The sequence below is a fragment of the Peromyscus leucopus genome, chromosome 6 (assembly GCF_004664715.2).
Source record: "Peromyscus leucopus breed LL Stock chromosome 6, UCI_PerLeu_2.1, whole genome shotgun sequence".
Lineage (NCBI taxonomy): Eukaryota > Metazoa > Chordata > Mammalia > Rodentia > Cricetidae > Peromyscus > Peromyscus leucopus.
In genome coordinates, this window is record NC_051068.1 from 67,159,484 (window position 1) to 67,173,409 (window position 13,926).

Genomic DNA, 13,926 nt, shown 5'->3' on the forward strand with positions numbered 1-13,926 from the left:
TCTGAGAACTACAGTTCCCAGAAGGCAGTGCGGAGGAAGGGAGGTAGTAGAAGAGGACTTCCGACGCTGATGCGGACCTTGAAGTCAGCGCGACGCCCAGAGGTACGCTTGGGTGGCGGGCTGAGGGGACAGGTGAAAGAGGGTGGCACTGCCTGGGAGTGAGTGTCAGATGCAGAGCGGGGAGTGGTAGAAAGCATCTCTAGCCTTGATGTCTCTCTTTGCAGCGACCATGACGAAGTTAACCCAGTGGCTTTGGGGACTGGCGCTCCTGGGCTCTGCCTGGGCTGCCCTGACCATGGGAGCTCTGGGCCTGGAGCTGCCTTTCCCTTGCCAGGAGGTGCTGTGGCCACTGCCTGCCTACCTGCTGGTGTCCGCTGGTTGCTATGCCCTGGGCACTGTGGGCTACCGCGTGGCCACGTTTCACGACTGTGAGGACGCCGCCCGAGAGTTGCAGAGCCAGATCCTGGAGGCTCGAGCGGACTTAACCCGCAGGGGGCTACGCTTCTGACACCTTCACCCATTCCTGTCCGGACATCCTTGCCCATTCCCCATTAAAGTGCAGTTTTTATTTTCTAGCCTTGTTTAGTTTGAGTATGGAGGATAAGTACTGGGGATTCTGTATACCAGACGTCAAGAAGTGCGAGGCGGGAGAGCCATCTTCCCGGTATACCTAACTTCCATTTTTTGGCTTTGCATTTTGGTGATGTTCTGTCTTCTCAGATTTTTTTTTTTTTTTGAAATAGGATCTCATGTGTCCCAGACTGGCCTCGAACCCAGGCATATGGCTGAGGATGCTCTTGGTTCTCTACCTCTCATCTCCTCTAATTAACACGCTAAACCACCATGACTAGATTCTGAGGTGCTGGGGATCGAACCTGCCGGCCTTCAAACATGTGAGCCCTCAACGGAGCTACGTCCCAACCTGTTTTGTTTACTTGTTTAGATGGTTTTACTGAGTAGTCCAACTTGGCCTACAACTTGCCAAGTTGCCCAGGCTTCCCTCAACCTTGTGGTCCTCCTGCCTCAACCTCTTTCTTTTGTTTTTCGAGACAGTTTCTCTGTGTAGCCCTGGCTGTCCTGGAGCTCAGTCTGTAGACCAGGCTAGCCTCAAAGTCAGAGATCTGCCTGCCTCTGCCTCCTGAGTGTTGAGGTTAAAGGCGGTCACCACCACCGCCCAGCTCTGCCTCAAACTCTTAAATGCTGGGATTGTAGGCTTCCCACATAAGGCTGGGCAAGAAGTAGGTATACCAAACTTCCATTTTTTTTTTTTTTTTAATAAGACTTTTTCTTTTTAGCCAGGCTTTGGTGGCGCACGCCTTTAATCCCAGGACTCGGGAGGCAGAAGCTACAAAGAGGAACCCTGTCTCGAAAAACCAAAAAAAAAAAAAAAAAAAAAAAAAAGATTTTTTCTTTTTAAAAGGTCTTCCAGGTCTTTGTGACTTCTAGGTCAGTCGAATACCTTTTCTGAGCCAATCCTGGATGCTAGTCACTAGACCCACCTCCTATCAGGTCAGGAAAAACGCACAAGGCCTGCAGGCAGGGGCAGGGAACAGTTTATTTTAGGGCACATTCTAAAGATACCACCTCAGCCTCCAAAATGAGAAAAGATCATCTATTTAAAAAATGTGATTTCATCCCATAGGTCCCATCCGATCTACGTAAAGGTCTTTCCTTGATCCCTCTATTTTCAAAATCAGCTTTTTTCTTACAACCCATTGCATCCACGGAATTGGTCAGGAGGACCGGCAGAAACAAGAGCTCTTTTTGGTATCACGTTGGCCCTAAGGCGGCTGTGGTCAGGTCTGCAGAAGTCGGTGGTATTTCCTGTCGTGCTCTGGGGGGTACTTGCAGAAAAGCCCAAGGCGGATCAAGCTGGTGAGGATTCCTGGGAGGTTGGGTACCTGCAACCGAAAAGCTGCTATAAAGACAGGAACTTGTTTCTGCTTTGGAGACTCGTCGTCCCGTTCAGGATCTTCTTACCGTGATGTAAGGGTCTCTGAGTCGAAACCCATAGATGGACCAGGAGGTGGAGGAAAGGAGGGTGGCAATGGTGAGCGAGAAAGAGAGACGCTGGGTCGATTTAGTCTGAATGATCTTGGCCTGTGGCAAAAACACTCCCGGTTCAGGTGCATAGTACCATTCCTGTACCTTGCCTAAGAATATCCTCGGGGGGGAAAAAGACCCAAATCCCTCCAATCTTTCACCCCAGCCCTCTCCTGCATCCCACTCACCCACCTCGACTGTCTGGCCTCCTTCCAGGAGCTGGATCTATTTTCCTCTGGAGTATCAGCCAGTCTCTGGCTAAGGGAGCCTAGCCCTGATCTCCCCTACCTCTTGGCCACCCCACTCACCAGGTCAGCCAGTGGTGAGAGGTACATGCTGATGGTAAAGACGCTGCAGAAGAGGCCTAGCTGCTGGAGCCGGGCCTCAAGCTCTGGCACCAGAAGCCAAAAGTAGCCATAACCCAGGAGCAGGACCCCCAGCAGGGCTGCGGTCTGCAGGAGCACAGCATGCTGCAGGGGAGAAGCGTCTTACTTGCATCTGTACCAGAACACTCATTTCTCTGCGGGGATTGCTGCATCCTGTCTTCGTCCATGCTCTAATGGGGAAATCAGCTTTTATCCCAGCCTTCACGTCTGTCTCTCTCTCTTTCACCAATGGCTTGAAGGGAGGCCTCATTCACACAACACTGGAGGTCTCCAGGGAAGGGAAAATTACCTTTTTCTCCCTCCCCTTTTCCTGTGAGCCTCACCTACCCGGGAAGAGACTAATGGATGTTTTTGTGATTGAGTGGGAAAGCTGAGCTAATGGCCGTTCTTAGCCACTGGCCCTGGCTCTAACTCTAAAGGAACCATCAGAGACAGCATAGCCCTCTCTCCCCAGCCTGTGGAGAGGATGGGTTAGCACTGATACCCTCGGGCCAGGGAAGCCACCACCAGGCTTGTGAGCAAGGGGAGGGTGGGTGGCCGTGTGTGCTTTTTGTAGGGCTGGCCTCATGGGAAGGAGGACAAGAAGGACCTTCTAGGAAAAGGAAGTCATGCCACCCTACTAGTCTTCCAGGAAACGGTCTGCTCTGCTAACATGGCAGGGCGTGCTGAAGAGGTGGGTGCGAGGGAGGGCCTCTACCTTCTGAGGACTGTAGTGCAGATAGGCCAGGATATAAAGAGTCTGAAGCACAGCCCCCACGGCATTGACGATGATGAGGGTCCCATCTCCCTTCAAGACTCCATAACTCAGCCAGCCCAGGTTGCTGTGAGAGGAGGGGATTATGGTCCAAGGGGCTGAGTGTGGCAGGGGGTCCCCAGGGACCTCGTGCGCCTCCCTCAGCCTTTCCCGCCACAGCCAACGCTGCTCTCACTTGACATCCGTGGTGAGAAAAGGCAGGAACTGGATGCTGTCCACGCTCCGTGTCCTCTGCATGTGCCTGAGGTCCGAGCTGGAAGGGGACCCGAAGGGAATTGTTAGGAATGGGTAGACGATTCCTCGGTGCTTGTCACCCACCCTGAACGGACAAGCGGATCTCCCCGACTCAGGCCGGGGGGCCAGCCTCGCCTTAGCACCCCAGATCACCCAACTCTGCTCCACTTTCATTCTGGGTTCCAGCTGCAGCCCGGAATTGGAGCCACGTCTCTTGACCACTTTCCTTTCCTTCCACTCTCCTGACTTCCTAGTCCTGTCCCCAGCCCAGTCCCTCCGCGCTCTCACAGGCCAGTGGAGAACATGCCCAGGGTGAAGAGCACGCAGGCACCGGAAAGGACCGAGTCTGCCACGCCGCCCGCCTCCATCCCACCGAGTCGGTTCCCTCGCCCAGTTCTGCGCGCTAAGCTGTTTGGGCCCAGGGCCGGCGGCCGCGAAGCCCCGCCCCTCCCGCGGAACGGCGCCGGAACCCGCCCCCGCCAGAACTGCACCGGAACTGGGGCCCCTGCCACCCCAGCGCTGCGTGCCGGCCTGGTGGTTGGCTGCTGTGTGCGGGGCTGGGTCCCTGAGCTTCCCCTTCGGAGTGCGCTCCTTGGTTTTAGGAGGGACCGTGCATTTGTCCCCGACAGGGCCCCTCCTCACACTCTGCTCACTCTGGGTCCTCTAGACCACCGGCCTCAACTTCTGTGTTTCCTTATGTCCTTGTATGCAAGAAGGCAAACTGCAAATTCAGTCTCACCGCGTCTTCAGCCCTCCTCCTATTCACCGCTCCATATCAGAGCCTTGGCTCCTCAGCTTCGGAAGGTTTCCCCTGGAGGTTATTGAAACCTCGTTAGCAGGAATTGACAGGAGTGGCCGTCTTCCTTCAGGTGCCCGCCCTTGCACAACCTGCCCTATCCATGGGCACCCCTACCCCTGGCCCCCTGTTCCAACACACTGGCTGCTGGGAACTTTCCCTCCCAGCCTCCCCACGCAGCTCTGCTGGTGGGGCTGTGCACAAGCTTCAGCTGGCATCCAGCTCCCTGACTCACCCAGACAGCACGAGTACCTGTGTGGTATGCCAAAGCCCCGCGCTTGAGGCTGATGAGTGGGATGAGAGGTTGGACAGGAAGAACGATCGTACAGAATGGCGCGCACGGAGAGGAAGCCAGCTCACTACTATAGGGAATTCTCCTGCAGGACCCCCCCCCCCAGAGGAGGAAACACCCTCCCTTTGGCCGGGTAAGAAGCATGTATTTTTTTAGAGAGAGAAAGAAATTAAAACCAAGCAGGGCGGTGGTGGTGCACACCTTTAATCCCAGCACTCGGGAGACATTCGAGGCCAGCTTGGTCTACAGAGCGAGATCCAGGACAGGCTCCAAAGCTACAGACTCTGTCTCGAAAACAACAATAAATAAATAAATAAATAAATAAATAAATAAATAAATAAATAAAGCCAAGTTGTGTCTTACATCTTTTTCCCCCTGACCCTAGCCATTTACTATGTTTTGTCTTTTACTTATTTATTTTGTGAGATGAGGTCTCACACTGTAGCCCAGGCTGGCACTGAAATCTTGGCAATCTACTTGCTCCACTGTCTGAGTACTGGGATTACAGACATGACCCAAGCCATGCCTGGCTACATAAGCTTTGCACTGCTGAGGATTGGACCCCAGGCTTACACATATTAGGTTAGCACTCTGCTTCTTGAGGTACATTCCCAGCCCCTTATTTCTGCTTTTGAGGCAAGGTCTGAGTTGTCCATGCATATCTCAACTTTGCCATCTTCCCAGCTCAGCCACGAGAGCAGCAACTGGGGTTATAGGTGTGCACCACACCAGCCCCGGTTGCTTCTGATGTGGCGCTGAGCCTAGCACACGAGGAGGGACTCTGATCATACGTCGACATGGAGGGGCAGAAAAACACGTCCAAAAAAAATTACTTTATTATGAATCCAAGAACACTGTATAAAAAAACAACTCCAGTTGTAGAAATGAGCAGACACAGCACGTTTATCTACAGACACTGTACATGTGGGCCCTGCCCTTTAGGCTACACTACACAGACTGTACACGCGGGCACTGCCCTTACAGCTCTCCTCTGAACAGCATCGTCCTCGCGTTGGCACAGCTCCAGGGAATGCTGCCTGAAGGACGGGGAGGATGCAGTCAGTGCCTGGCTACGAACCTCTCCGGCAGTTCGGCAGGTGGAAATCCTGCAGAGATGCGGGGTCAGCCCAAGCATGCTGCCTCTCCTGTACCTGGCTCCCACGCAGGAAGCTGTCTCGAGCATTTCCTTCAGTCAGTTCATCTGGACATCACGGCTTCCTCGGGGAAGGGCGTCTTTAGCGTCCAACTACATGACCGCAGGCCCTTGCAGCTCCTCTCCCACTGGGCCCTCGAAATGGGCCAGGCCGGCCTGCACAGCCCGTTTCTTTGGCTTAAAGGTAGAAATCGCAGGGACAGGACCTTCCCCACTTCTTCCTCCGTCCCTCTGAGGTGGAGGCAGGAACGGCACAGTCAGGCGGGTTGAACTCCTTTGGGTTGAAACCCATAATACTGAACCTTCTGAGGCTTCAGGGCGGCAGCTTGTGCATGGGGTGGGATGGTTCCCGGGGCTGGGGCTTCGGGGTGCTTGCCCCCGCCCCTCCGCCCAGTCGCAATCCTTGAGCCCGGTGAAGCACACACCTTCACTGGGTCTGCAGTAGCAGCAGAGCGAGCAGGAGCACAGCCCAGACCAGCGGCAAGAGGCGAGGGGCAGCGCTGACTCCCACGCTGTGCAGGACCCGAGCCTCGGGGTCATCTGCGGGGTGAGGAGGCAAAGACCGACAGGTGAGGGCCCCCGCTACTGGCACCGGCCTCCACCAAACAGGACGGAGCCAGCCCCTTCCTGTGACCCTGGCCCAACTGGCTCTAGCTCCCTACCTGCTGGAAGCCTCTTCTCCTGTGAATTGGCGTGGGCCTGAGGGCTGTGAGCTGAAAGATAAAAATGGCAGGAGATGAGGTACTGCCACGGGAGGCGGAGAGGCAACTTCCGCCCCGTCCCAGACCGCTGGACCAACTCAGCGTGGGGGAAGGAGGCACCCACGGGCCCTGACACTCACTGATTTTGCCATTGACAGTCACCTTCAACTTCAAGCACTGGTTTTCTTGATGGTAGATAGGTTTGGCTGCAAAATAAATCCAAAGGACGTTAAGCAAAGAGCCTTTTTTTAAAATGTTTATTTATTTATTATGTATATAGCATGTATGACTGCAGGCCAGAAGAGGGCACCAGATCTCATTACAGATGGTTGTGAGCCACCATGTGGTTGTTGGGAATTGAACTCAGGACCTCTGGAAGAGCAGCCAGTGCTCTTAACCTCTGAGCCATCTCTCCAGCCACCAGAAAGAGCCTTTTGATAGAAGATAAGAATTCAAATCTGAATCAGCTTCCTCAGTGCCCTGTTTAATTTTTTTTTTTTAATTTATTTAAAACAAGATTTCACTATGTGGCATTGGCTGCCCTGGAACTTGTTATGTAGACCAGGCTAGCTTCAAATTCACAAAAATGTACCTGCCTCTGCCTCCTGAGTGCTGGATAAAAGCACTCAACGCCATATCCAACCAATAGATAAATTGTATTTACTTTTAAATTGTTCTTTCCTCCTCGTTATTGTACATTGTGGCACATGTGTGAAAGACAGGACACAGACACTGGGAGTTGGTTCTGGCCTTCCATCTTGCCTCTGCACTGCATGCTTGATAAGGCTGATTTTCTTTATTTTTTATGTATCTTTATTGGGGGGGCAGGGTCTCTTTACAAAGCCCCTGCAGTTCTGAGATTGACTATATATAGACCAGGCTGGTCTCAAACTCAGAGAAACACATGTCTCTGCCTCTCAAGTGCTGGAGTTAAAGACTTGGACCACCACAGCCCAGCAAGGCTAATTTCTCGTTCCTGCCTTCCATCGCCCTACAGGAGTGCTGGGATTACAGATGCAGGCCACTGTATCTGACTTTTGATGTGGGTTCTGGAGCCATGGCAGCTGCTTAGGTGGGTTCTGGACAGAATTTAGGTTGTCAGGTTTATGCAGTAACTGCTATTTATCTGTTTTTTGTTGTTGTTGTTTTTTTGAGACAGAGTTTTTCTGTGTAGCCCTGGCTGTCCTGCAACTCCCTCTGTAGACCAGGCTGGCCTCGAATTCACAGAGATCTACCTGTCTCTGCCTCCCAAGTGCTGGGATTAAAGGCACATGCCGCCACCACTGCCCAGTCCCTACCCAAATTTTTTTAGGCATGGTCTCACTGTAGCCCACACTGACCTGAAACTTTGTCTGTAGCCCAGGCTGCCCCTGAATCACACCAATCTTCCTATCTCAGTCTCCTGAGTGCCAGGATTATAGGCGTGAGCCTCCGTGCCGTACCTAGCCTTGATATTTATCTTCAGTTTTTGGCTACTTTCTGATCAATGTTCAGTCCTCTCTCTCATTCTCTGGAACAGCACCCAACTTCAGCAGTGGTAGTGACAGGAGCGTGGACCATGTCCCTTCCACATTCCATCTTTCATGGCTCCCAGCCTGAAGTTGCATGAGGTGTTCACAGTGTAATTTCCCTTTCCCTGGGCCATTTTCTACCAAGCTGGTCTAGACTCACCCAGAGAATGAGCACTGGACCTAGCCTTCACAAAGCCCGGACCTTGTAACACTCAGGATTCATCAATGGGTTTCTGCCACCCTCAGGAGGAAGTCTAAACTCCTACTAGTGTCTGGCCTCCAAGAATCTGTCCTAGCCAGCGTCCAAGCCCATCACTCTATTTCTTGTACGCCTCTCACCCCGGGAGCTCCAGAAGCGGTCATGCTCCCTTTGGGAATGTGCCACCTGTCCTTGTCATCCCAACCTCAGTCTTTTTTTCTATCTTTGGCAGGTGCACAGGTCATTTCCCCAAGTGCCCTGTGCTCATGTCTATCACATCACACTCTTCTATTGGCCTGATGATTTATCTGGGTTCCTTCCCAGCTTCCTTGAGGACAGGGGGCCAGGGGTGTTTTAGTTATGTTGTGTCCATGTGCCAGAGTGTCTAGGACACACCTGAAGCTTGTTCCACATCTGCACTATGAATCAGAGAAAACTGAGTTTAGACTTGGAAGGGGGGGGGGCAGGGACTCTGTGTTACTTGGCTCTCCACTAAGTAAGCAGCCAAGCGCATGCTGCCGGCCACCAGTGCTCTGTGACCCGTCCCTTGGGTACTCACAGATGTAATAGTAGCTGTGTCCTTCCTTGAACTCCTTGCCCAAGGTGAAGGGCGTGAAGCGCTGGAATTTCTCAGACAGCTTCTCTGGGCCATGCTTGGCACTGGGCTGGGTGCACTTCCAACGGACCTGGTCCTTGGACTGGGGTTGGCACGCCACATACTCCTCACGCTCCACCATGTACAGTGTATACCGCTCCATGGCGGCGTCTGCCACGGAGTCGTCCTCGTAATGTGGGCAGATGATGTCCAGGTAGTCGTTCAGCCGCACATGTACAGTGTAGTCCTCCTCCCGGAACCTGGGCCCAAGCAAAGCAGAGGAAGCGGAAGTCAGACCAGAGCCTGAAGCGTCTTCCAACTGGTCACATCACCCCTTACATTCCACAGTGGGGCCCCAAAGATTTTTTTCCAATATCTTAACTCCCGTATTTACTGATCATCTTTCTCTGCCATCATCAACCATTCCCTCATTACCATCATCTACTCATTTTCCAAATAACACCCACTAAGCACCTCTCAGGTACCAAAGTGCCTTCTAGAAGGCCCCAGGTATCTGCCCAAGGATAGATAGGTCCTCGGTATTTCTGCAGCTCACTCACTGTTCTGTTTCCCCAGGTCTTCTTTAAATGCCAGGAAACTACAGTCTGGGCCGTCCTGGATGTGGGAGCCAAGGTCCCTTTCTCTCTACCACGCTGCTGCGTCCCTCATCACATCCCTTCTTCGCTTATCTCATTCTGTCCTGCCCCTCAAACCAAGTCTCTCTCAGATTTCCACTTCAGGACCCAATCCCTGGTCCAAACCCAGACTCGCAGAGAGTAAAACCATTCTTACCAGTTTACTCAAATCTCCCTTTCTTTGTTACTCAAAGGTACGCCCTGATCGCCTTGTCCCCTTTCCTCAGAGCACCCCCAAACATCCCTGTCTTTTATCTCCAAGAGTCACAATTCCACCTTCCCCCATGGAATGTTACAGTTTAGACCTGAGACGGTCTCTGCCTTTTCCCTTCTCCCCAGGTGGAGCCAGCTCCCCTCCCCCAGCCAGTTCCCCCCAAGCCCGGCAGGCTCCAGCCTGACTGCCCACCAGCCCCTCCCCCTGAGCTCCAGACACCTGGCTCCAGCCTGGGGAGGGTCTCAGCAGTGGCAAAGTGCTTCCCACCTCCCGCCGACAGCCAGTCAGCTCCTCTGAACTCTCCCAAGCACTGCCAGGGAGAGGCTCCGCAGAGCTGCCTGCCAATTTGCTTCACATCCAAGTCCTCGGCATGGGTGGTGCCCATGGTGATGGTGGGGTTCCATGGTGGCCACCCACTACCCAGTCATCATGACCCTTTAGAGAGGCCTGGCCTTGCAGCAGCTTGCAGCCTCGAGAACTGGGCTTACCAGGCCGGCCCCTCCCCCACCCCGGGGAAAAGAGAGAGAAGCAGAGGGAGGCTTTTAAAATTCCTCTCTGGAGAGATAAACATAGAAGCCATTTCAGAACAGGTATTTCAGCTCTGGGCCTGGCGTCTTTCCCCCATTCCCGTGATGGGCACTGACTCATGCCTCATCCACCTCTGCTACCCGCCCAGGCACTCTTGAGAGCCTGTGAAAATTCACCTTGTCAAATGCAAGCAGCCCCCCCCTGGACCCCAGGACAGCCCAGTGCTGGTTTTGCCCCAGTGCTGGCCTCTGGGCAGAGGGAGCAGAGAAGTCCGGATGGCCAGAGTAGCTGTCTCTCCAGGACCATGGGAACCCAGCTCACACACCCTTCTCTGCCTCTGCCTGGAGCCTGGAGATCCCAGGGCCAATGCCCACCACCCTGAGTCACCTGTGCCAACCCTGCACCCGCCCTGCTCACTGCCACCTCATCTCTTCTCCCAAGCTGGGCCTGCCTAGACCGCCCATGACCTCCACTCTAGACCGGCTTTCCTGTAGCTGTAAATAAGACAGGGTATGTGTGTGTGTGTGTGTGTGTCCAGAGGGACAGGCCTGAAGCTATTCTTAGTGGGGTACACTTCTAAGGGGACTACCCCCTCTACGTCGCCTGCCTGTGACACCTAATCTCCGTCTGGAAGGGGGGCTACAACAGTGGTGGAGAAGACAGGGAGGGGGCAAGGAAGAGGCTCCTTCCTGAAAGAGAGGAAACCTGGGAGCTTGGGAACGGAAAAGGCCAGAGTTCCCCCCTCCCTGCTCATGGCTTCCTGTCCCCTCCTCCTCCTCCAGCCGACACCTGGCATGGGCATAACAGGGACTTTGCTCTTTCCCACTACTAGGACAGGACAGGGTCAGGGAGGCAAGGGGTAGGAGCCAGGGCTGGCTGGGCCGCTGTAGCAGCCTGGGGCCGGGAAGACGCTGCCCTTAGGGTTGGCAGCTGGTTCTAGGTTGCCCTCCGACATGCCCTGGACAGCAGACCCTCAGCTGGCAATGCCGCCGTGCCAGAGGAGACTGGCGTGGCATCTAGCTCAGGGAAGAGGGAAGTTAGGCAGCCTGGGTGTGGGAGTGCTCTGGTGGTATTCTGTGCCCCCACCCCTCGGGGGCCAGGCCCTGTGCTCCCTGTTCCACCATGCCCCCCCTCTTAGGTTTTGCCCAAATACTGTTCTCACAACTTGAGAAAACTCAAGGGCAAGAACAAAGGATCTGGCGGTGTCTTCCTCCCAATACCATTTGCTTCCTAGCCCTAAAACCTGCCCGGGAGAAATTGCCTCCTTCCTGTCACGGCCCTTTGTAGCCCTGTGAAAGCCCCTCTGCTCCTCCCCAGGCTTTCCAGGGACACTCCCCTCACCAGTTCCTCAGTGTGACCACCTTGGCCACTCCCTCGGCCTGTCCATGCACACACAGCATGTGCCTAATTTATGCCACCCCCCCAAAAAAAATAATCCTGGGGGCCACTCTGCAGGGTCATCTTAAACACAGAATGAATACCTGATACCCGAAACCTAGCTCCCTACTGAGAGTCTTTCCAGGGCCACTCTGAGCCTTGTGTTGACTCTTGATGTCAATAGGTGCCTGTCGTCACACAAATGCTCCCCGCGACACACAAAAAGAGAGGGCGCAGAAGTTTCATGGGGGGACTTAAAGAGCCCCGGAGGCCAGGGCCCATGTTACATTCTCAAGGTAAGAAGGCTCGTCATGAGATCCTTACTTTGGAGTAATGGGATGCCAGAGGGCAGGAAGAGATAGGGCTGAAATAGCGCCTGTCCAAGTAGGCATGAGCAGGTTTCTGCCAGGATCGGGTGTTGCCAGTTACTAAGGGAAGGTAAAGACGGAGGTGGGACGCTCCAGAATCCTTCCCACCCCTGGCCACCTCCCCTAGGCTCAGGCCAGGGGGTGGCCGGGACAGTTACCCCGAGGAAAGGCATTGCCAACCAGGCGCCCAGGCTGCCAGAGGGAGTCTCGGGGCTTACTTGGGATTTGAACTGTTCCAGAAGACGATGTGACGGTCAGCAGCGGCCAGACTGCAGCACAGCCCCAAGAGAGGGGCCCAAAGGAACTCCATAGCGTGGGGCCGGGCCGGGCCGGGCCGGGACGAGAGCTCTGCAGTGTAAGGGTTCCCACTGGCTCCTCCACGGTACAGTAGGCACCGCGATCACAAATCTGGCCTCTTCACTGCTCGACTCCGCCTTTTGGGCCGGCGCCGCCCGACACCCGCCCCGCCCCCGCCCCGCCCGGCGCGCGCTGCCCCAGGGCTTGGGTGGCTGGGGAGGTGGAGGAAGGGAAAACGCGCGGGGAGGGGGGGGCTCCCGTGCCCCAGGGACGGAGCGCGCTCCGGGGTCTGCACAGATCTCTCCATAGCTGCGTGTTCGCTTACGGGGGGTGGTGGTGAGGGGGGGGGCGGACACGTCTGTGTGAGGCTCTGTAGGCTTTGTGGGACTGGGCGCAGACGCAAGCTGGAAAAGGGAGGCACTCACACGTGTGGGTCTGGGAACCAGCGGCTTCAGGACCTGGCTTTGCAGCGCGGGGCGCCAATCTTGCCAGGGTGCGAGGTGGGGGATATACCCACACCTTTTCCCGAGATTCACACTCAGGCCTGCGCGTTCGCCTTCTCACGCTCGCTCGCTATCCGCCCCAACCCCTCCATGCCCAGACTCCGCGCTTGGCTGCCCCTCCCCACACAGACGCGGCTGTTTGTTTTTGTTGGGTTTGTCAATGTTGTCTTTGTTCAAGAGATTGTGTCATCGCTTAGATGCCGGGAATAAAGTGCGACGCTGTGTGTGATCAAGTGTGTAACGAGTGCGGCCAGGGCTAAGGGCGCCTCAGTCCATCAGTACTTGGTGCGAGAGGAACAGATAGGACCCTTGGGCTCACGAGGGGGTTTGTTCTTAATTTTTTAATAGAGCCAAAGTACACTAATGACCTGTTTATTTGTCTCACGCGTGTCTCCAGCGAATGGGCTCTTGCAGATGGACTGTGGGAATATGGTCATGAAAGGGTGACAAACTAACCCACACATGTACATATGACGCGTGTAAAATGCGCGTGTAAATGTGGCAGGTAGGTGTCAAGACCCTTGTGAGTGTGTGCGGAAGCGTGCGAAACGCCTGACATACGCATGCTAATGTTTGTGACCAGTGTGTGAAGAAGAGGAGAAACGTGTTTGGGCGTGCAGCGGGGGTGGGCTGCAGTAGGGGTAGTTTGGGCCGCTGTGGTAGGCTCAGTCTTGGGTCTTCCAGTCAGTAGGACCTCAGTACCAGGCTCAGGTCCCCTCCCCCGCTCCATGTAAACAACCTCGCAGGAATTCACCTCTCGAATCAGCAGCTGTCTGGAGAGGGGCCGGCGGCGTCTGCGCCTGGCTTGGAGCTGGCGGGCAGGTGTTTGATTAGGCTCGAGTGCGTTCCTGGAGCTGGAAAGTTGAAAGCTGAGTGTTTGGTAGTTTGCGTGTGTGGCTGTGTGCCTGCAGGATTTGATGGGGCGGGGGTTTAGGTCCCCCCTCCTTTTTTTTTTTTTTTTTTTTTTCTTTGCGGCTGCGCATCAGGGCAAGCTGCGGACCCGGGGCTCTTTGCCGGCTCCGGCCCAGCTTCCTGGGCTTGCAGGCCGTTTCATCCTGGCTGTTTACGGCCAGGCCTGGCGGCAGAGCCTGTAATTACGCCGGGCCAGGACGCCGCGGCCAGTCCGGTGCTGACCCTGCTGGGGAGGAGCCTGGAGTTGAGGAGGGCTCTGGCCTTCCTCCTCCTCCTCCTCTCCTCCTCCTCCTCCTCCTCCTCCTCCTCCTCCGGGAGGTGGGCCCTACTTGTCGCTCTCACCATAAATATTTACTGAGCTCCAGCTAGGTGCCGCGCCCTGTAACCCGGCTCCTGGGTCAGGGTCCGGCTTTGCACAAGCACATGCC

At 54.9% G+C, this 13,926-nt stretch overlaps 3 protein-coding genes across 8 annotated transcripts; 1 reads left to right on the forward strand and 2 right to left on the reverse strand.

Moving 5' to 3' along the window:
• Dpm3 (dolichyl-phosphate mannosyltransferase subunit 3, regulatory) lies at positions 1 to 575 on the forward strand. Its single transcript, XM_028890814.2, has 2 exons — positions 1 to 102; positions 225 to 575. The coding sequence occupies exon 2, from the start codon at positions 230 to 232 to the stop codon at positions 506 to 508; it is 279 nt and encodes a 92-aa protein (XP_028746647.1). The 5' UTR covers positions 1 to 102; positions 225 to 229; the 3' UTR covers positions 509 to 575.
• A 956-nt stretch (positions 576 to 1,531) lies between these two features.
• Slc50a1 (solute carrier family 50 member 1) lies at positions 1,532 to 4,523 on the reverse strand. Of its 5 annotated transcripts, none has more exons than XM_037206782.1 (6): positions 4,466 to 4,523; positions 3,359 to 3,436; positions 3,127 to 3,250; positions 2,352 to 2,513; positions 1,981 to 2,100; positions 1,532 to 1,901 (listed from the first exon to the last, which is right to left on the reverse strand). In XM_037206782.1, the coding sequence occupies exons 2-6, from the start codon at positions 3,418 to 3,420 to the stop codon at positions 1,797 to 1,799; spliced, it is 573 nt and encodes a 190-aa protein (XP_037062677.1). In that variant the 5' UTR covers positions 3,421 to 3,436; positions 4,466 to 4,523; the 3' UTR covers positions 1,532 to 1,796. The 5 variants fall into 5 exon arrangements, with proteins under 5 accessions (XP_037062677.1, XP_028746690.1, XP_028746691.1 ...); XM_028890857.2 differs by lacking the exon at positions 4,466 to 4,523 and adding an exon at positions 4,157 to 4,360; XM_028890858.2 differs by lacking the exon at positions 4,466 to 4,523 and adding an exon at positions 4,060 to 4,129.
• An 800-nt stretch (positions 4,524 to 5,323) lies between these two features.
• Efna1 (ephrin A1) lies at positions 5,324 to 12,210 on the reverse strand. 2 transcript variants are annotated; one of them, XM_028890848.2, is made up of 5 exons: positions 12,005 to 12,210; positions 8,629 to 8,924; positions 6,500 to 6,565; positions 6,321 to 6,371; positions 5,324 to 6,198 (listed from the first exon to the last, which is right to left on the reverse strand). In XM_028890848.2, exons 1-5 carry the CDS (start codon positions 12,094 to 12,096, stop codon positions 6,086 to 6,088), a joined length of 618 nt encoding a protein of 205 aa, XP_028746681.1. In that variant the 5' UTR covers positions 12,097 to 12,210; the 3' UTR covers positions 5,324 to 6,085. The 2 variants fall into 2 exon arrangements, with proteins under 2 accessions (XP_028746681.1, XP_028746682.1); XM_028890849.2 differs by lacking the exon at positions 12,005 to 12,210 and adding an exon at positions 9,733 to 9,992.
• Between the last annotated feature and the right edge of the window lie 1,716 nt (positions 12,211 to 13,926).